The sequence below is a fragment of the Heteronotia binoei genome, chromosome 3 (genome assembly GCF_032191835.1).
Source record: "Heteronotia binoei isolate CCM8104 ecotype False Entrance Well chromosome 3, APGP_CSIRO_Hbin_v1, whole genome shotgun sequence".
Classification (NCBI taxonomy): Eukaryota; Metazoa; Chordata; class Lepidosauria; order Squamata; family Gekkonidae; genus Heteronotia; species Heteronotia binoei.
The window spans coordinates 158,030,261-158,053,324 of record NC_083225.1 but is presented as its reverse complement, the minus strand read 5'-3'; the positions used below and the strand labels follow the sequence as shown (position 1 = coordinate 158,053,324).

Here is a 23,064-nt window from a genome sequence, read left to right as displayed (position 1 = left end):
CTGCCAGCCTGGAGATTTCCCTGAATTACAACTGATCTCCAGATCAGCTCTCCTGGAGGAAACAGCAGCTTGGGAGGGTGGGCTTTGTGGTGTTATACCATACTAAGGTCCCTCCCTCTCCAAACCCTTCCCTCCCCAGGCTCTACCCCCAAATCTCTGGGAATTTCCCAATCTGGACCTGCAACCCTAACCTAATTTATTGTTAACTATTGTGATATTGGATTTTAGTATACAGTTTCAGACATTGCTCTGCTTTCAAATGAACTGCTATACACATTACTAAACCGATACAATGTCCCAAAGAGAACTTAAGCAAAATGTAAGCAACATTCCAGCCTCACACTAACAATATGGCTAAATTCCAACCTTAGTAAATAATTAGCACTACTGATATTTTCAACATTTAAAAATACTCAAAGAAAAACTACAGGCTAAGCACATATATGCTATGTTGTCGAAGGCTTTCACGGCCGGAGTCCATTGGTTGTTGTAGATTTTCCAGGCTGTGTGACCGTGGTCTTGGCGTTGTGAGACCTGACGTTTCGCCAGCAACTGTGACTGGCATCCTCAGAGGTGTAACCGAGAAAACTGGAGTTCTCTCTGGGTCAAATTGAGCAGAAGTTAGTAGGCATGTAATTTATATCTACTCAGGCAGGTGGGGTCATAATCTTGTGGGAGCTTCCTGGGCTGTGACATGCTAATGGAGGACCTTACCTGAGGGGGTACTTTTGTATATGGATTGGCTATAGAAATTCTAATCTTCTGTAGTGCTGTTTTGTGTTTTTCAGGACTTGAAGCCATGCCCTATTCATTTTTAAACTTCCTTCCTTCCTCTTGCAATTGTGTTTATGTTTATGGATTTCAATGGCTTCTCTGTGTAATCTAACATGATAGTTGGATGTGCTGTCCAGCATTACAGTGTCTTGGAATAAGATACTGTGTCCTGTTTGAGTTTGGCTATGTTCAGCCACTGCTGATTTTTCAGGTTGGCCAGATTTTTCAGTCTGCTGTGTCTTTCATGTTCTTTTATTCTTGTCTGGATGCTACGTTGTGTGGTCCTGATGTAAACTTGTCCACAACTGCAAGGAATAAAGTATACTTCTGCAGAAGTGCAGGGTCTCTTCTGTCTTTTGCTGATCATCTGGTGTATTTTTCTGGGTTATACCTCTGAGGATGCCAGTCACAGTTGCTGGTGAAACGTCAGGTTTCACAATGCCAAGATCATGGCCACACAGCCTGGAAAACCTACAACAACCATATATATATATTAGTTAATAAACACATATTACATCCAAAAGGCAATTCTTGACACCTCTAGTTAAAAGAACTACAGTAATAGGATTAAATTGGGAATATCTCTGCTGAGGTTGTAAAAAACTGACATTATTGAACTATTCCCGTTACGGAAAGGGCAGAATAGAAGCCTACTAAATAAATAAATATTGACTGAACCCACACAACTGTGTGCTGGATTGCCAACTCCGAGTTGGAAAATTCCTAGAGATTTGAGCTTGAAGTCTGGGAAAGGCAAGGTATGGGGAGGTGAGGGACACCAGCAATGTATAATGACACACAGTCTGCTCTCCAGATAGGCTTATACCCCAATCTTGCAGGCTTTTCCCTGCTGCTAGCAAACTGTTTGTGTTTTGGAATGTATATGTGCCTTTAAATCTCTGAAGGACAAAAGCTGCATGGGGAGGGGTGAGCAGGCACGAGACATGTGGCTTGTCCCAGTGAGTGTGTGAGAGAGGAAGTCAGCAAAGTTCTTCTGTTTGCTTGGCATGTGATTCAGAAGTTGTGTAAGTAGTAACGAGTTAATTTAAATTTAATCTGGGGAGGGACGGTGGCTCAGTGGCAGAGCATCTGCTTGGCAAGCAGAAGGTCCCAGGTTCAATCCCTGGCATCTCCAACTAAAAAAGAGTTCAGGAAAATAGGTGTGGAAAACCTCCGCTTGAGACCCTGGAGAGCCGCTGCCAGTCTGAGAAGACAATACTGACTTTGATGGACCGAGAGTCTGATTCAGTATAAGACAGCTTCATATGTTCAAATCTAATTAGGGGATGGAGGAACAGAGGAACACTCCACCCCCTAGACTGCTCTCTTACTTTCATTTTTCTGTGTTAGTCTGAATAAGTTGGTTGAAATAAAGCAGTTACCTTTAGCAACTCCTATGAGTAAAATGATTTGTACCATTGCCCTAGCCAGATCACAAAAGTGTGGGCTTGAAAACTGTGTTTGGGAAAGGATTTGTTTACTTTGGCAGCTTTGTGAGTGTGTGTGTCCCTTAATAAGGCCATACTTGGAAATGCTACCAAAAGTCAGATAAGGGACTTGTTGGGGTATCACAAATTACATTTTCATTTAGTGGAAGTGCAGCTGCTGGGAAACCCTTTGAAGGAAAAAAAGACTAGGAAATGAAGACTGTATTCAGGGGAACTGCACTGCTGTATTTTTAAAATTTATTTAGATATTTTAAGGAATAGGAAAGTCTCCAGGCCCCACTCTCAAAATCCTCAAGTATTTTCCAAGTTGGACCTGGCAACCCTACCTCCAAAGCAGCCATGTTCTCCATGGGAACTGATCTCTATTGTGGGTGGTGGTGATAATTCTGAGAGATCTCCAGGCCCCATCTGCAGGTTGGCAACCCTACATGTATGCATGTACATCTGTATGTGTACAGAGAAATGCAGACAGACAGACTAGATAGATAGATAGATAGATAGATAGATAGATAGATAGATAGATAGATAGATAGATAGATATTGAGTCGCCTTGATCAGATATTTACAAATGCACTAAACAGAAATACCTGATAGTGAATCTAAATTTGGTGAATGGCAACATTCTGAGATGTTCACCATATCACCATATCACATCCATCTACATAGCTTCATAAAAGATCTCATTACTTAATTTACACAGATAACAACAATAGAGGCCTAAGAGGAAAAATAGGCTTGATGGACACAATGACTACACATGATCTAATATAACTATTTGAGGAAAACAACAATTCATTTGAAGGCAGTGCAAAAGAGGGACTGAAGTGGAAACGAAGTACAAGGCAAGAACGTTTAACAACTGGAGTTTCAAGATTGCTTAGCTCCCATTCTTCAATCATACAAGTGGCCTGATATAAGTACATCAAGTTATTCTAGATATTCTACTGTGAGAACACAAAGCAGCCAACTATGATTTATAGTAGAATCCTAAGTAGAGTTAAATATATGTACTAACACAATATGACATTATTTCAGTTCTTACAGCTGCCAATGAAAATAATTCCTGGAACCTACCAATCTAAGAGCACGCTTTGCCAATACATTTGCTGATATGTAAGGACTGGCATACTACAAACAGTCCCTATGTGAATGCCAATTTAAATTGCTCCTGATGACAGGTTTTCCACACAGCACGTTGTTCGTATACAGTAGCTTATATGTTGAATCAAGGAATTTATTTTCACAGCTCATATACATTTTTTAAAAAATAAAGTTTTGCAGTGACACACAGAATTTGGGCAGTGAGCCACTGTACAGCTTGCCACGTTTGAGGCAGCTCCCATAGGAGCAATTTAAAGTAGTCTTCACAAAGCAACTGTTTCATTTACACCGCTCTGCTGCCTTCTCCAGCGATTTAAAGTTCAATTCTGCATAAGTGTGCCTAGACTTTCATCACAGTGCTCCCAGTTGGAAATATGTTTAACTGTAAATAAAAAGCCAATGTCATCAAAATACACCACATATTAAATTCTTAATGTTTTCCAGATTGAGCAACTTTATGCAAAAAAGCAAGCCAATTTACATGTATCTAATTGGTCTGCACATTGATACAGAAGGTCATTTGGCACACAACACAAATATTTCTATGATTTATCCAGCAGCCTCACATCTCCCTCCACCATTATAAGAACGTCCTATATGTTATAAGAATGTCCTATATGTTTGGATAAGTTCTCTTAATAGGTGCATTTTCAGATTTCAACAATTCAGCCTGCATATTTTTTAAAAAATCAGTCTCCAAACATAATTACAGCTAAGCCATTTCGATACAAAAAAAATCTGTCATGATATAGTTCTTTTAATAGGGTCGCCAGGTCTCCCATGGCCACTGGCAGGGGATGGAGGATAAAATTATGAGACTCAAGTTGGGGAACTCCTAGAGATTTGGGGAGGAAGCCTGGAAAGGACAGGGACCTCAGTGGGGTACAATACCACAGAATCCACCCTCCAAAGCATCCATTTTCTCCAAGGGAGCTGATCTCTGTAATTCTGGGGGATCTCCTGGCCCCACCTGGGGGCTGGCACCCCTAGGTCTTTACCTTTCATTTTGTTTATTTAAAACATTTCTATTTTGCTTTTCTACCCAAATAGGTTCTTCAAGGCAGCAAACATGAAAGCACTGAAACATTTCAACATTAAAAAATCCAGATGTCTGAGACAGCATTTAAAATGCAAATGTATATAACATATTTAAACAATTTGATAATGCAAATAGACCTCACAAATGCACATAACAACAGAAGTCAAGTTTTCAATAAACATCGTCACCTGTAAATCTGCAGGAAAATTACAGTGCATACTTTGCTTTAAATAAATCCAGAGGGAAAACTTAGTCTATTTTTCCATTCACTCAAGATTATACAACAAGGAATATGGCATGACATAATATCCTTCCTGAAATCAGAACCACAGCTAGTACTAGTATTCTCCACACATCACTAATATTGCAAACAACAGGTTTTCCTAATTGCCAAGAAAATAATCTCATTCATCAAACACTGGGTGTTGAAATAATCATTGTTCTTTTATAGCTGCACTAGAATTCCTATCATCATATCCTTTACCTATAGCTCAATAGCTACCAGCTACCAGACATCATTTGAACTTGTAAACCTGTGTTTGTATATTGGGAGTAAATCTCATGGAAACCAGTGGGGTTTACTTCTGAGAAAATATGCTGAGGATTGATTAGCCTGAGGATTGATGTGTGTGTGTGTGGGGGGGGGAATAACATTCATCATCATATATATTGAATACTGGCATTATGTACATTGTGACGACTGGAAGTAAGATGTTCCTATTCAATTGGTTGCCTCAGTGCTTTTAAGTACAGGTGGGATAAGCAAACTGACATGAGACAGAATTCCATTAAGAAACACTGTCTTCTAAATTTCTGCACACGTGGAAATATATGGCAGTTTTTCTATCATCCACTGAACTTCATAAAGAGTCATACTTCTAGTTAGTATTTTCCATATATCACCTTTTAACATACACCTTTTAAAAAAGCCATACAATTTTAAAAAAAAATCATACAAATTGTAGGCTACAAGAAGATGATACAGATATACCCCCAAAGACTACATAACATATAACATAGTCTACATAACATATTTTGTAAGCCCTTTGGGAGATAGGCACTTGCTTTTTCGTAGTAACCTGCTTTGAATTAAACTGGAATTGATTTTCTTTTTATTTTCAATGCAAGCAAATATTTTTGATGATACAGAAAGGGACATATGCTTTCAACCCCCACAAGATGTTCTGCACAGGAATTCCTTAACAACCCTGAAAATCATCTTTAAATATTTGGCACAGTCTGTACAGAAATAGATGTAGCGGAACAGCAGAGTGCACAATGCAATTCAAGCAGCTAGTACCTATGGACTTAATACCTATGGAATTTTGAGGTCTATGCTTAAGTGACCACAGCTGCATACCTTTGTTTACAGTGCATTTTTGTTTCTGGTATATGGAGAACTTCAGAATATACATGAAAAGTGTTATTCAGTTGGGGGTAGGTGCACTGGGTAAACAGAACAATCTGAATAGTGATTGTATAATTTTAAAGGGAGGAAAGGGATCTGAAGGCAATTCTTTCTGTAAAGAGTTAGTTAAGAGCCTAAGGCAGCCAGTGACTCACCTTGTTGAATTTTAGTCAGAAGCTGATGGCGTGCTAATATCCTACTTATCCTGTACGGAGAGCGTCTTCTAGCCTGATCAAATCGCATGTACATTTCTTGGCCTTCTGTTGACACAGTAACAACCTGATTCTGAAATACTGGGCACCTGCCTAGAGACCTCTGTCCCCTTAAAAAAAAGTCACCACCAACACAGTCCCATTGCTGAGTCTGATCAGAAGACAGTGCAAAGTGAGGCAAGAAGTCCACAGGAGCTGAAAAGAGCAAGCGTTTAAGAAGAGGGAAAAGAGGAGTGCCAAAAGCTACAATTCAGGATTCCAGCTCCTCTCACATGATCTGAAAGGGCCAATCAGTCAAAGTAAAGAATGTGAAAGTACACAGAGTGCTTTGCCGAGGGAAGTGAAGGCTATTTGAGCATCTGCGGCCGTATTAAAGTTAAAAGCAAATACAAATGACTTGCCTAAAAACTGACTAAGCATCATGATCTGTGATAGGAGAATCTGGAGGGAGAGGGAGAGGGAGAGGGAGGGAGAGGGGGGGAGGGAGGGAGGGAGGAATACTTATTTCTGACAGCAATCATCTGTAAGTGAGCAGAAGCTTGGGAAGTGTTTCTCTTTTTTTCTTGTGCTCCAGAGACTCAGATACACAGGATGCCTCTTTTCTCTCTTCCAAGGATACAGCCATTTCCTCCAAATCATACTGGAGCTTGCTTTAACTATTGTAATGCACATGAACTATTGTAATACATGATTCAAAACAGAGGAGAACAGCTGGAATTTTCACACCACAGAGGAGCAGAAGCTAAAGGAAGCTGAACACTCTCTTAAAACATCATGACAAAGGATGGATTCATCTGGCTGCAAGAGTTGACTTTTTTTACCCTTAAGGGAGACTGCATGTCCCAGCCACCTTGCAAACAGAAGCCATGTACAGTTGTGTTACACTTTGGCCCAAGATCTCACTACACTGGCATGTTTCTTATAGTTATCAGCACTAACAACTTAAAAAAACTCCAGTAAATATGTGACATAGGAGCCATGAATCCATGCTACAGGCATCTACTCTTCTCACCCCAGCACCATAAGCATGCATAATATTAATTTTGCTGTGGTCAGCTGTCATTTTACACTGTCTAATTGGTGTTTGGTTTCAGAAAATATCACAGCTACTGTATGCAACAGATGAATCTCAGTAAGTGATTCGTGTATGAAGAAAAATATTATATGGGAGTTAATACTATCAAAAAATTCTGCCCAGTGCTCAAAAGCTATACTTTAGTAATTTCACATTACCAATAAATAAAACTGTTAGTAAAAACAGACTTGGATATGACTACCTTGGTCACATTTATAATGAGCTGGTTCTCTAGAGCAGCAACACCTACATTTCCTAAATAAATAAACATTCTACAATTCCACTCACTAAACAGAGTATATACTTACTAGCTAATACAACTCCAACTGGAGCAAATTTGAATTTAGAAACCACAAGGAATCCTGTAAATAGCTGCTGAACAAGGTACAGACTGTTGGTCTTTTCTTTAGTATTAAATTACAAGTATTAAGCTGAAATGGATCCAAACAGCCCAGCAATGCCATCCTAAATAGAGTTATAGCCTTCTAGATCCACTAGATCCATCACCCCTACCTGAGAAACCCCAGACTCAAAGGGGTAGCCCTCACTCCATGTATGGTGGGCAGCAGGGCTTTTTTTTAATTGCAGGAATACCTTTGCTTATTAGGCCACACACCCCTGATGTAGCCAATCCTCCAAGAGCTTACAGGGCTCTTAGTACAGGGCCTACTGTAAACTCCAGGAGGATTGGCTACCTCAGGGATGTGTGGCCCAATATGCAAATGAGATCCTGCTACAAAAAAAGCCCTGGTGGACAGGCAAGCCCTACAGCCTCTGAGTGTAACCTTCTGTGTGAAACCTCTGTTTAGGATTGCCCTGCAAAACCACCAAAATTCCATGTTTAGGGATAATGGCTACTTCAGAATAAACAATCAGTCCATTTTTAGCCTGCTTCTTCCTAAACCCAGTTAGTATTATCCAGATTCCCAGGGTTCTGGATAAAGTTCGTTATGTCCTGCATTCTAATCCCTATGTACAGCACAGCGCACGCTACAGAGGCGACCAGTGGAACCCCACTGGTCCCCAGATGTAGCTCGCTAATTCGCACCGCCAATTAAGAGCTGTGGCGGGAAGTTTAACTGACCAGGATTGGACCTGGCCTCACGGAGGGTTGTTCCGGGGCATGTATATAATTGAGACCCGGCCCGCCATTCTCCCTCTTGTGATGTACCCGCTAATAAAGTATGTTGCCTTCAACAGGTCTCGTCACTGAGTACATTACAAAGTTTGTATCAAAATCTGGTACAAATCTGGCCCTTGTTGCTACCACAGCGATTGGCAGAAGAGTAAGACATGGTGACTTGTCCCACTGGGGCTAATGCAAATACAGTTTGGAGGGCAATTTTCACACACCCTTCCAATACCAGGAAATGTCTTAGTGATTCTGGGCAAAAGTCTAGGATGCAATCCTGTAATCACAGCCATCACCCCCAGTGAAAAACCCCAGGCTCAAGGGGCTGGCCTTTGCCCCATGCATGGTGGGCAACAGAGTGCTATAGCCACTGATCCAGCTTTTGCCAAAGTCCTGGAAGAGGCAGAAGAGGACACATATGGTGGCAACCAAGTTGGCTGGCAACCAGAGGGAGCAAGGGCTACACACCCATGGCAACCTCCAAGCCAGCCAGCTGCCTACTGGTTGTTTGCTTGTCATTGCCCCAAACGTTTGAGAAATTTTAGAGGGCATCTACTTACTTTTAATTTAATAATTCCTCATATCTTGCATTTGGTATTGCTCTTTCAATCCAATGTCATTCTCCTGTTTTTCCTCTGTTAATATTATATGTCCAATAAAAGTACTCAAGTACTTTCCCTTTCAGAATTTGCTGGTACAAATCCCTACCTGAAGTATTGCCCAAGCTTGCACCCATTCACACAGGGGAAAAAATCCCTTGACCTGGAAATCTGGAGGTGCACTTGTAAAAGAGTGTTCATGTGTACCCCAGCATTTCAGGTAACAAATAGTGCAATCTTAAACGAAGGTCATTCTAAGCCTACTTAGTTATTAAACTTAGAAGATTGTCATTCTGTTTAGGCTTGCACTGATAGCATTCCACTATCTTTTAGCATTATCTAAAACTGGAAAAGCTTAAAATTCAGTTCTGCAGTTCTGATCCATATAATTAAGGCAAACCAACGCAGTTGCCCCCCCCCCCCAAAAAAAAAATATTCCATGAGCTTTGCCTAACCCAGCAGGTGGACTCCTACCTTGACTCGGTTGATCTGGCCATGTGCACTGAGGTTATGGTTGATTTCAGGCTAGACTACTGTAATGCACCCTACATGAGTCTTCCCTTGAAGTCAACTTGGAAATTGAGCTGGTACAAAACACAGTAGCCTGATTACTAGATGATACCAGGCAGACCATGCATGTCAAAGCCATCCTTTAATCACTCCATTGGTTACTGATCAATTATCAGGCTCAATTCAAGATACTGGCATCACCTACATGGTCTAGAACCCACAAACATGTGGAACCACCCACCCCTGCTCCACCACAGCAGCTTCAGTCACCTGAAAAGAATCATTTGAAAGTTCCTCCATACATATTATGTATTCCTAGTTCTGTTGAATTTGTACTGCCAGCCAGTTTTGTATTCTGTAATCTGTCTAGCTGCCGGTATTCTGAAGGAGCCCAAAGCCATACTCTCTTGTTATGCTCCAATCTTCCAGTAGGGAACAAGCAAAATATTTGCCTGTGTCCCTTATGCAACTACCTGGTTACCTGGGGAGGGGGTGTTACTACTGCTCACTGTGTATTGCCTCCTCTGCTTGCTCTGTAATGCTCCTTTTGCTCATTTTTGTAATGTCATCTGCCTTCCTTAGGATGTCGAATGCAAGTCACTATCTACTAGGCAATTTGGCCTGCCTTTCTGAAAGAGGCCACAACAAGCAGAAAATTACAGGTCCAGTCCCTTCCAACTCTAGTTCATAGGCAAGCATTAGAAAGAATTTTCTTTGATTATAACTTTGTAGAACGGCTGCCGCCAGGCACAGTAGATAATCCTTAACTAGATGTACCCATAATCTGATTCAGCAAAAGATAGCTTCAAATATTGTAGGGTTGCCGCATACAACCTGAGCACCTGTCTTACAGGTGCCAGATGTCTTCTTTTACACACTATGGAATACTGCTTGCCTTCATGGGAATGCCAGATATCTTCATATCCCTCTTTTGTAAAATTGTTTGCCTTCTTTCTGATCACTGCAATTCTGTCTGTCTACATAAGGATGACAAACAGCCCTCTGCCACACAAGATTTCTTATTATCCATGAAACTGAGACCCTTTCTCCCACATCTCTGAATTTTGACAGGATGGTGTCCCTTGGGCAAAGGGAAAAATTGCTGAGAATTTCATCCATGCTGAAGTGAAAATAAAGAAATTATGACAAGATATGGTATTTACTCTCAGTAGTACAACCCTGGGAAATTTCATCTAAAAAAGAAGGTACAACCAGAAATATATTTCACATTGAAACCAGTGAAAATAAAATAATATTAAATTGGGTGGGGGAGAATATATCTGCAAGCTTTCAATGAGTTTTGACAACAGAATTTATAATTGAAGGAGAAACTTTAAACAAAATAATATTTTAACTAGACAACTTCTTATCCCACAGTAAACATGCCAATGAAATCTGGAATTACCACAAACTTGAATACCTTAATTTCAAGTGACAGCCTAATCCTCTGCTCCAATTTTCTAAAAATTGGTGAAAGTTGATGGGCATTCTGGAAAGGAGACAAGGCTTGGGACAGCCTGTTCTATTTTATTAGACACTTCAGAACTATTTGTGGCACTAGATGAATATTTTGGAGATGTTGAGAAATTTTTTATGTTGAGAAATTGTGAAAGGCATAGGGAAAATGCTTTCTTTGGGCTAGAACTATGTTGTTGTTTAGTCGCATAGTCGAGTCCAACTCTTTGCAACCCCATGGACAAAGTCACGCCAGGTCCTCCTGTCTTCCACCATCCTCCGAAGTCTGCTCAAATTCATGTTTGTTACATCAGTAATGCTGTCCACCCATCTCATCTTTTGTCGTCCCCCGTGGCGCAGAGTGTTAAAGCTGCAGTACTGCAGTCCTAAGCTATGCTCACGACCTGAGCTCAATCCCCGGTGGAAGCTTGGTTTTCAGGTAGCCGGTTCGAGGTTGACGCAGCACTCCATCCTTCCAAGGTCAGTAAAATGAGTACCCAGCTTGCTGGGAGTCAGTAAAATGAGTACCCAGCTTGCGGGGGGGGGGAGTGTAGATGACTGGGGAAGGCAATGGCAAACCACCCTGTAAAAAGTCTGCCGTGAAAACATTGTGAAAGGAACATCACCCCAGAGTCGGAAACGATTGGTGCTTGCACAGGGGACCTTTCCTTTCCTCTTCCCTTGCCTTCTGTCTTTCCTAGCATCAGGATCTTCTCCAGGAAGTGTTCCCTTCTCATTTGGTGGCCAAAGTATTTGAGCTTCAGCTTCAGCATCTACCTTCCAGGGAACAGTCTGGGTTGATTTCCCTTAGGACTGACTGATTTGATCTTCTTGCAGTCCAAGGGACTCTCAAGATTCTTCTCCAGCACCACAGCTCAAAAACATCTATCCTTCTGCGCTCGGCCTTCCTTGTGGTCCAGCTCTCACAGCCATACATTACTACTGGGAATACCATCGCTTTGACTATACGGACTTTTGTTGGCAGGGTGATGTCTCTATTTTTTATTATACTGCCCAGGTTCACCATAGCTGTCCTCCCAAGGAGCAAACGTCTTTTAATTTCATGGCTACAGTCACCATCTGCAGTGATCTTGGATCCCAGAAATGTGAAGTCTGTCACTACTTCCATGTCTTCCCCTTCTATTTGCCACAGTGTGATGGGGCCAGATGCCATGAACTTAGTTTTTTTGATGTTGAGTTTCAAGCCTACTTTTGTTCTCTCCTCTTTCACCCTCAACAAGAGGTTCTTTAGGTCCTCCTCACTTACTGCCATTAGAGTGGTATCATCTGCATATCTGAGGTTGTTGATGTTTTTCCCATCAATCTTAATTCCGGCTTGTGCTTCATCCAGGCCAGCATTCCACATGATGTACTCTGCATATAAATTAAATAAGCAGGGTGACAATATACATCCTTGTCGAACTCCTTTTCCTATTCTAAACCAATCAGTTGTTCCATATCCTGTTCTGATCGTTGTTTCTTGACCCTTGTACAAGTTTATCAGGAGACATGTGAGGTAGTCTGGTACTCCCATCTCTTTAAGGACTTGCCACAGTTTGTTGTGTTCCACACAATCAAAGGTTTTAGCATAGTCAATGAAACAGAAATAGATGTTTTTATGATACGTCTGTGCTTTCTGCATAATCCAGCAAATGTTGGCAATTTGATCTCTAGTTCCTCTACCTCTCCAAAACCCAGCTTGAACTTCTGGTAGTTCCCGATCTACATACTGCTGAAGCCTAGCTTGTAGGATCTTTAACATGACCTTTCAGGCATGTGAAATGAGTGCAATGGTGCGATAGTTTGAACATTCCTTGGCATTACCCTTCTTTGGGATTGGAATATAAACTGATCTTTTCCAATCCTGTGGCCACTGTTGCATTTTCCAAATTTGTTGACATAATGTGTGCATCACTTTAACAGCATCATCTTTTAGGACTTTGAATAGCTCAACTGGGATACCGTCATCTCTGCTCACTTTGTTGTTAGTAATGCTTTCTAAGGCCCATTTGACTTCACACTCCAGGATGTCTGGCTCAAGGTCAGCGATTTCACTGTCATGGTTGTCAAGGACATTGAGATCCTTCTTGTATAATTGTTCTGTGTATTCTTGCCACCACTTTCTGAGCTCTTCTGCTTCTGTTAGGTCCCTACCATTTTTGTCCTTTATCATGGCCATCTTTGCACGAAACATACCCTTGATTTCTTCAATTTTCTTGAAAAGATCTCTTGTCCTTCCCATTCTATTATTTTCCACTATTGCTTTGCATTGTTCCTTCAGGAAGGCCTCCATCTGTCCTTGCTGTTCTCTGAAAATCTGCATTCAGCTGGGTGAATTTTTCCATTTCACCTTTGCCTTTCACTTTTCTTCTTTCCTCAGCTATTTGTAAAGCCTCATCAGACAGCCACTTTGCTTTCTTGCATTTCTTTTTCTTTGGGATGGTGCTGACTGTAAGAAAACTGGGGAAGCCATTAGGCCATTCAGGTTTGACCTTGATCACATCCCTTATGAATATACAGTGGAGGTGAAGAATAAGTTTAAGGAACTAGAGTTGATAGGCAGAATGCCTGAAGAACTATGGATGGAGATTCGTGACACTGTACAGAAGGCTCCAGGTCTTGTTTTTGCTAACTGTAAGGAGCTTCTCCATCTTTGACTGCAGAATATACAAATAATCTGTTTTCTGTGTTGCCCATCAGGTGATGTGTAGAGTCACCTTTTAGGTTGTTGGAAGAGGGTGTTCTCTATGACCAGTTTGTTCTCCTGACAAAACTCTATTAGCCTTTGCCCAGCTTCATTTTGTTCTTTAAGGCCAAACTTGTCAGTTGTTCTGGTCACCTTTTGACTTCCTACTTTGGCATTCCAGTCCCCTATGATGAGGAGGACATCTTTTTTTGGTGTTAATTCTAGAAGGTGTTTTAGATTTTCATAGAAGTGGTCCACTTCAGCCTCTTCTGCATCAGTGGTTGGGGCATAGCCTTGGATTACTGTGATATTGAATGGTTTGCCTTGGATACGGACCGAGATCATTCTGTCATTTTTGAGTTTGTATCCCATTATTGCCTTCCTCACTCTCTTGTTAACTATAAAGGCCACACCATTTCTTCTACGGGACTCTTGCCCACAATAATAGATGTAGTGATCCTCTGAGTTAAATTCACCCATTCCCATCCATTTTAGTTCACTGATTCCCAAGATGTCAATGTTCAGTCTTGCCATCTCTTGTTTGACTCCATCCAGCTTACCTTGATTCATAGATCTTACGTTCCACGTTCCAATGCAGTATTGTTCTTTGCAGCATCGGACTGTTCTTTCACCATCAGACACATCCACAGCTGAGCGACCTTTCGGCTTTGGCCCAGCTGCTTCACTCTTTCTGTGGTTACTTGAACTTGCCCTCCGCTCTTCCCCAGTAGCATATTGGGCACCTTCTGACCTGAGGGGCTCATCTTCCAGTGCCGTATCTTTTAGCCTTTTGCTACTGTCCATGGGGTTTTCTTGGCAAGGATACTGGAGTGGTTTGCCATTTCCTTCTCCCGTGGATCACATTTTGTCTGGGTTCTCAGCTGTGGCCTGTTCATCTTGGGTGGCCCTGCATGGCATAGCCCACAGCCTCACTCAACCGCACAAGCCCTCTCACCACATCAAGGTAGCAATCCATGAGAGGGGGCTAGAACTATGCCACAGTCCAAATGGGTGCAGGAATGGGAGGACATTCTTCCAGTCATGTGACATAACTTCTGGTGCCATAACCTTCCAGGAGCGGGGAGGAGTGCTGTGCCTAATGCCATCTGGAAGTGACATAGGCATCTTTGGTGGCAACTCTCTGGGTTTTGGGCAAAATTCTATGGCAGAATTAGCTACAGGTATAGAGTTTTACCCCAAAACCAAAATGTTACTGCCCAACGTGCCTATATCACTTCTGCGTTATGTAGACATGTCATAGGGGTGAGGAGCACTCAAAGTGGGAGACCCCTGCTTGGACCAGGGGGTCTGACACCCGTAACCTGAAGTGTTGATTTGTCCTCACGCAGGCCACATGATGCAACTTCTGGGTATTTGCAGGAAGCATCATTGTGCCAGCAGTGAAGGGCCATTACTTTCGCCTTGTCCCTCCAGCCCTCAGTAGGCTAGCAGGCAATACTACTGCTAGCCTACTGAGTAGGCCAGGTGTCCCTATAACTGAAGCAGCTCACATACTCAGGACGGTGGTGTATGTCTACAATCTTGCATACTGATTGGCTTGAGATGGCTATCATGGGTTTTGTTTTTATTAAATTACTTTAAGAAGCTGTGGTGTGCATGTGTGTGTTGTAAGGACTCCTACAGTGCAGGCCCTGGCACCTTTTTTTCTGAATCACCAAGGTTACATTTTTGCCACAACTCTTGCAGGTTAAAAGCCTTTAATAATGAAAAACAGTACTTTGAATTAGGTCCAGAAACAAACAAGAAGCTTCTGTAATTCATGTTATCCTGACTACATAATTTTCATTATGGTGAATGCCTGTTGCTGCCACATTCTGTACCAGTTTCATGGGCACCTTCAGTGCACAGGGACTATTGCCTCTCAGGCAAAGGTCTAAGCCAGACTTTTCCTATGTCCCTCCAGTGTCCCAACTCCCAGTTATATCAGCATAATCCACACTCTGAAACTCACAGCCCATGTCATATCACTTTGTCCCTCATTATAACAGTAACAGCTGGATTTAGCAGGCTCCATGCTGCTAATTTTTAAGAACTTACACTAGTCTATATGAACAGTGGAAGAAGATAGCTACTTCATGTTGAGAGCCAGTTTAGTGTAGTGGTTAAGTGTTCGGACTCTTATCTGGGAGAACAGGGTTTGATTCCCCACTCCTCCACTTGCACCTGCTAGCATGGCCTTGGGTCAGCAATAGCTCTGGCAGAGGTTGTCCTTGAAAGGGCAGCTGCTGTGAGAGCCCTCTCAGCCCCATCCACCTCACAGGGTGTCTGTTGTGGGGGAGGAAGGTAAAGGAGATTGTGAGTCGCTCTGAGACTCTTTGGAGTGGAGGGCGGGATATAAATCCAATATCATCTTCTTCTATCTTATTATTATTATTAAATGCTACCACCGCCTCTTTAAAAATTTTCTGGAATCTAGTTCCATTCACAAATCACCTTGGGCCATAGATCCATTGCAAAAAAGATGTTACATTAGTTCAAGTTGTCATGATTATATTACAAAGTTAATTAATGCCGAGAGCATATTTAATAGACTGTTTCATACTTTAAAGTGGGGGGATTTCTGCTTTTACTTAGCTATTCTAAAAGCAATGATAGGATCAAAGAGTTTATATGGCCTTTACAAAGGCTTCATAGAAATTTAAAAAAAGATTTCTTGTCTTCAGTATTAATGTGCAAATTTAAGAAGGCTCCTGGGTCCAGTGATAACTGCCAAACTTCTAGTCTGTTCCTAACTTCAGTATCAGACCATAGACTGAATTATGTCCCACTTTTAGCATCAAAGCTTTCTCTTACAATGCCATTTGTACTGTGATGTTCACAGGGTATGCAGAGCAACAACTCTTTTTAAAGAGGCTGCAACAAACTCCTGTGATGGGAAGTGTGTGGAAACTCAAACATTTCTTCCCATGCCACCCCCAAGTTCCGAATAACAACCAGAATTGTTAGAGCATATTGTTACTATTTTATTACATGTCTTTCATGGTAACAAGAAAGACCAGTAGCCACAATTACCATTCATTTTTTGTTAGAGCACATTGTTATGTAACCCTGTAGGTTTCACCCTCTGTTGCAGTTTGGAGGGGGGGGGGGAGTATTTTATCCTTGAGAGGAGCTGTCCCAAACTCCAACAGAGGGCCTAAACCACAGGGTTACAGTTACAGTAAAACTCTAGTCTAAAGTATGGCTGCCAGGTCTGCATTGGAAAATACCTGGAGACTTTGGAGGTGGATCTGGGAGAGGGTGGGGTTTGGGGAGCGGAGGGGCCTCAGCATGGTACAATGGCTTCAAAGCAGTGACTTTCTGCTGGGAAGTTGATCTCTGCCAGCTGGAGATCAGTTTCAGTGAGAGATTTCCAGGCCTCACCTGGAGGCTGGCAACCCTACTTCTTTACATTTAGAAAAAGGAAGGAAGGAAATTTGCTGTTTTGTTGAAGCGCCAAAAAATAATGCTTATGTCGGATTCAAATGGAAGTCATTTTGAAAAATAACTGAACTCACACAGTAGCATTACTGTTTTTTCTGGCTATTTGTTGTAAATTAATTGATACTTTGTGAATGTTTTGCTAACCATAAAGGAATATTTCACTAACATTATTATTATGTTAATCCTATAATTAGCAGACATACCATCATAATTGACTTGCAAGTGGTCAAACAAGGAGCCACAGAATTTACTTGAAAAACTTGTACTACACCACTTAGGGTTGCCAAGTCTGACTCAGAAAATATCTGAGGACTTTGGGGATAGAGACAGGAGGCTTTGGAGGTGGATCCAGGAGCAAGGCTGTGACAAACACAATTGAACTCTGAAGGGAGTTCTGGCCATCACATTTAAGGGGCCATGCTCCTTTTAAATGCCTTCCCCTCATTGGAAATAATGGAAGATGAGGGTACCTTCTTTTGGGGCTCATAGAACTGGTCCTCCTGTCTAATCTTTTTGAAACTTGATGGAGCTTTTTGAAGAGAGGCACCAAAAGCTATGCTGAGAATTTGGTGCATCTACTTCAAAAAACAGTCCCTCCAAGCCCTAGATACCCATGGATTGATTCTCTATTACAGGGGTGGCCAACGGTAGCTCACCAGATGCTTTTTGCCTACAGCTCCCATCAGCCCCAGCCAGCATGGCCATTGGTTGGGGCTGATGGGAGTTGTAGGCAAAAAACATCCGGAGAGCTACCGCTGGCCACCTCTACTCTTATTATACCCTACGGAGACCGGTTTCCACAGGGTATAATGGAATGCCCAGTGAATACTTCCTCCCCTCCCCCACTTTCGTAGCCTTGAGGTGGGAGAGAACCTCCAAACCAGTGGATCCCCTGTCCCCTGACTGGAGATTGGAGAAACACAAATACACCAACTGGGGATTGGCAACCTTAACACCACTTTCAGAAGGGCGGGATATAAATTCTAAATAAACTGTCTTAGAAGACAGCACCAATCATTGCTGACCTTAAACAATTCATACATAAACTATGAAATAGTTTTTAAAAAGATTAAAACAGCAACTACAATAATAAAACAAAGGGAGTCCACTCAAAATCCAGAAATCTAAGTACAGTTCAAGGAGGGGATCTAACAGAACAGGCCAATCCATAACTGGAAGGCAGACATAACTGACAATCCAAATGTAATGTCAACAGCTAATTATAAACATAAAAACCTTCGTAGATTGGTCCAAGGCAAAGTCACAAAGTGCTGGGATGTGACTCTTCTCAACCCCATGGTAATGCTATCAACAGTCTCCTTTTCACCAGCCAGAGACCAAGGGACAGCCATCTCTAGCCATTCCAGGTCTAAGGTCAAGAAATCAGCCCTGCAAGGTAGGATCCTTATAAAGTCAGTTCCAAAAAGGAAAAAAAAAGTTATCCTAGTAGCTATAACCAGATTCCAATTCAGATGGAATCCCCCAAAGTCAGAATCACTATAAAGTACAATTAAAATTCTTTATTAAAAGAACATGCAGGAATATACAACATGCAGGAACATGCAATATAGGAGCAGTGAACAGTGAAGATAAAATAACAAAGCTAAATCTCTAACCTAACCACATATACAAGCATTGGTCCAGATGTTACCTGGCAATACTGACTCCAATAGAGTTTCAAAGTCTAAAACTGGTGCTCCAGCCAAAACAGCCCACCTAGAATCAACAAGTGTCACAAAGTTAGATCTAATCCAGACAAAGGGTGAAAGATTGGCAAGATTCCAGGGATCATTAAAATGTATGGCAAATGATGCAATTTATGTGTTGAGGCCATTTAATCTTGCCCAGGACTTTTTTTGTAAAGAAAGCCAACAGCAACTCATTTGCATATTAGGCTACACCCCCTGACATCACCATTGTTTTGCACAGGGCTTTTGTGTAGAAAAAACAGCAGGGACTCATTTGCATATTAGGCTATACTCCCTGACACCAAGCCAGCTGGAACTGAGTTCCTATGTATTCCTGCTAAAAAAAAAACCCTGATCTTGCCCACTGTGTTAGTAAGCAGGTGACCCAACCAATCAGGTGAGTTGCTGTCCCAAGGCCATGAAGTCCGCAGCTGTGCTGGGTTTAATTAAGAAAGCACCATTCCCCAGCCATGGGTCCTTGCACTAAGGAGATGGAATGAGTAGACTAAACTCCCTCAGAGATTCTTTTGTCCTTGAAACTGCCAGCCTAATGGTGTGACTGGCACCTGTGCGATCTCTCATCTCCTTATTTCACTCTTTGAAATTATATTCAGCTTGACCTTGGTTCTCAAAGAGAGAAACTTCCATGATTTCTACTAGGCCCAAACTTGAACCAATGTTTCTGAACTGACAAAAAACTAGTAGGTGAGCTAGTCTCTTGACACCTTGCTAATTCCTTCTATAGAGTATTGTGGGATCAGGAAAGGCAGTATACGGCAAGTCAAATTCTGCAATGGACACTTTCACACAAGTGTAATACAGCTAGCCTATATAAATCCAAACAATATCAAACCTGTAGCACTTCCCTAAATTTCAGATGTTTGTTTTCATTTTGATTTACCAACTACTTTTATTACCTAAAAAAGTACATGCTGTTCAAATACTGAATGCTTAATTTTAATCAATTAACTAAAAATGGAAGTAATTTATATTTCAAAAGTAATTTATTTCTCAAGAATCTCACATTGCTTTTAAATAATATGGTTAATGTGGCATGCACTGTGGAAAGGGAATAATTTTTAAGTTAAATAACATTCCTTATAAAATGGCTATTTAAATTAATTTGAATTACTTTCCTTTTTCTACCCCACTTCTTTCCCACATCTTTTATTTAATTTTAAGCATGCAAGCTTGCAGGCAGAGATTATGCTTGATCTTACATTTGTACTGTGTACAACAGGATGTAAGCACTTAAAAAATAATAAATTCTCCTTACTGCCATCTTTATCATGCAGCACCAAAGTGTATAATTTCCCCTCCTTGGGAAAGCATAACCTTTCACATACTAGAAAAGAGCGTTAATGATTTAATGGCTTTGTACCCTCCACTTTGTTACCTATGTGGGTTTATGACACAAATTCCATTATATTTGCAGTGATATAAAAATGCAGTTTACTGCCATGTTGTTGCACAAATAAAGTTTATTTTTAAAGAGTCTTGTGCAATGGACTTGAATGCAATGATAAGAATGCGGATTCAGTCAGCCATGCTGGTTGAGGGCTCCACTCAGGAACCATCTGGAAGGCATAGGAGTATCCATTAGGTGAGCAACAGCCTTTCTGTATCACTGATGTTCAGCAGAGCTCCAAACTGGAAACCTCTCAAAACTTGTGAAGGAAAAGTGGAAAGGAGAAAGCACCTACATGGTTGCCAGGTCCCCTCTGGTCACTGGTGAGGAATGAGGGGGTAGAGTGGCCACATTCAGTTGGAAAACCCCTTTAGATTTGGGAATGGAACCTGGGGAGGACAGGGTCCCCAGTGGGGTAAACTGCCACAGATTTCCCCCTCCAAAGCATCTGTTTTCTCTAGAGAGAAGAGAAGAGATCGGATTTATACCTCGCCCTTACTACCTGAAGGAGTCTCGGAGTGGCTTACAGCCCCCTTTCCCTTCCTGTATCCACAACAGACACCCTGGGAGGTAGGTGCAGCTGAGAGAGCTCTAACAGAAACTGCTCTTGAGATGAACAGCTCTGTGAGAACTTGTGACTTACTCAAGATCACATCAGCGGCTGCATGTGGAGCAAATCAAACCCGGTTCTCCCAGATAAGAGTCTGCATACTTAACCACTACACCAAACTGGCTCTCTGTAGTCTGGAGATGAACTGTAACTCCGGGGAGTCCCCAGGTCCCACCTGGAGGCTGGCGTCCCTACCTGCATAAGATGTCATACTAGAACAATGTGGTGCAAGTCTGGCATAAAACTAAGGTAAAGATGGCAGGATGAGGAGGATTTTCTCAGATGCTCCCAGGACTCAAGATGAGTGGGTTTGATAGAGGAGAAGGAAGAGAAGAAAATCACCCCCTTCCATTCACATCTGAGAACAAATCCTTTGCATGAAAGACTGATGTTATCATGCTGAAATCTGTTGTGGAAAACTGCAACATGGACATGTACAGAGAAAAGTTACGAAAGAAATCTAATTCTGATTGCAGCTTTCTAGCTCCCTGTCCCCCACAAAGATGGTCTTAGATGACTGTTTTTCTTTTGGGTTCTTCCATACTCTGAGGACAAAGGCTTTATCAAGGATTTCAGTCCCACAGAATAGCAGCAAAGTTGCATAATAAAGCTCTTACAGCAGTTCTTCGAAAGCCAAAGAGATAGTGATGTGTTTTTGAGGCAAGACAGCTGCTATATAAACTGTTTGGCAAGGACCTTATAAAAAATATACTGCAAGGCAAGGGGATTTGTACACATGATTATAAAGTTCAAAGACTCCCATGCACAATTCTCAGATCAGCTTCAAAATGATGCGTCCACTTCCCCCTCCATTTGCTATGTCAGGAGATTATCTGCATATATTTTAAGAACTGTCAGTTTAAAGGATAACAATGCTATAATTCCCCTCCCCACCCCTCAATATTCAAAGCATTAATGACCTAACCCAACCATGTGGAACAGGGGCTTTTTTAAAAAGGGGGATTTGTATTGACATGATTACTTGGCAGACAGGAATGTTTTTCACAGGAGGAAGGGATTGAAGCAGTGACATTGGTTCCCTATAACATAGTCCAAAGGTCAACAACGAAGAACAAGCAACCCAGTATCACTCAACAATGCACAAATGTAGTGAACTGGTACATATGGAATATAAGTCTGAGACTGGAATAATTGACCTTATAATTAGGTCATACATAAAACAACAGATGTAATCACTGCAAGTTCTGTTTTGTAGGAATTAAACAGAAACGGTATGAAATTCCCAAACACTATCCTCTCTATTAAACCATCATAAATCCTAAAGTTGGCTTGGTAGTTATTTCTGTTATCTGGAAAGATTCTGGGTATTTTCCAGACTGGTGATCCTGTCGGAAACACAATGATGACATAACAAGGAATATCAGGTGGTGAAGTTCTTTAGGTCTATGGACTGGCATGTTTGGCCTTGGACAGATGAGCTTTGTAACTCTGCAGAAGCAGTGATAAAGGCCCACAGTTCAGCAGCAGAGTGCACACTTTGCAAGCACTTGGTCACAGCTTCAATCTCCAGTTAAAAGGCTCTCTTGAAGCAGGGCTAGAAACAGGGAGAAACAACCCTGGGAAAAGAACCTGCCCCTGTACTGCCTCCTCCAGGTGGAAGGAAGCACCTGCCTGGCAAGCTGGGCAGCTGGGCTAGGCTAGACTGGGTGGACATGTGCCCTCACTCACCTTGGCAAGGTTGGGAGGGCAGGTTCACCATTGTGAGGTCTAGCAAAGGTGGGCCAGGACAGTGCATCCTTTGCTACAGCAAGCCCTCCTTCTCCATACCTCCAGCTTGTGCCCACCTCTCTCTTTGGGCTAGGGTGGGATGGGGGTGATCTTAGGGTTCAGGTTGCCCCAGTAGGGGCCCCTCCCTAGGCCATCAGCCCAGTAGGAGCCCTGTTGCCTTAATGGCTAATCTGCCCCAGCTAGGAATGGTGTCTGCTGAAATACGGAAACAAAATATGCTCGGTAAGGAAACAGTAATATAATACAATAAAAAGAACCATTCTAATGGGTTATTCTCCAATAAAAAGCTACTACTACTTTTATAAAATGACTATATTAATTCATTGGCATCAAATATGATTGCACAGTTACTTTTCATACCACAGTAAACTTCAGTATACAAAATCAGTCCTCATCTAAATCAATACATAAATAGAATAGAAGGGTTAATCATACAACACCATCACAATTAAGTGAGTCAATATTCAAGAAAGTCCATATGTTCATATCAATTGTCCAAAAGTCTAAAATGTACACAGTGTTCAGATGAAGACTCCAGAAATTTATTATTCAGAGCATTTATTACTTATTATGGATTGTAATATACCGTATTCCATGGTTTTATAGTCCACTGTTCCATGGTTTTATAGTCCACTAGTAGAAGAGGACATCCAAACCATAGGGCACATTTGAGTCTTAGTCCACATCCTCAGGCTGCAATAACTCATGCAAATAATTTACATTTCA

At 41.7% G+C, this 23,064-nt stretch overlaps 1 protein-coding gene across 3 annotated transcripts in view; it reads right to left on the bottom strand.

Moving 5' to 3' along the window:
* The window catches only part of STARD13 (StAR related lipid transfer domain containing 13), a 212,975-nt gene that overhangs the window by 154,518 nt on the left and 35,393 nt on the right, over nucleotides 1–23,064 (bottom strand). The window contains exon 1 of one of the 3 annotated variants that reach the window (XM_060234707.1): nucleotides 5,926–6,260. The exons of the other annotated variants lie outside the window; for them this stretch is intronic. Coding sequence (XP_060090690.1) covers nucleotides 5,926–6,019 — 94 coding nt within the window. The 5' untranslated portion in view covers nucleotides 6,020–6,260. Of the gene's footprint in view, nucleotides 1–5,925; nucleotides 6,261–23,064 lie in introns of those variants that run through there. 3 annotated transcript variants of the gene reach the window in all.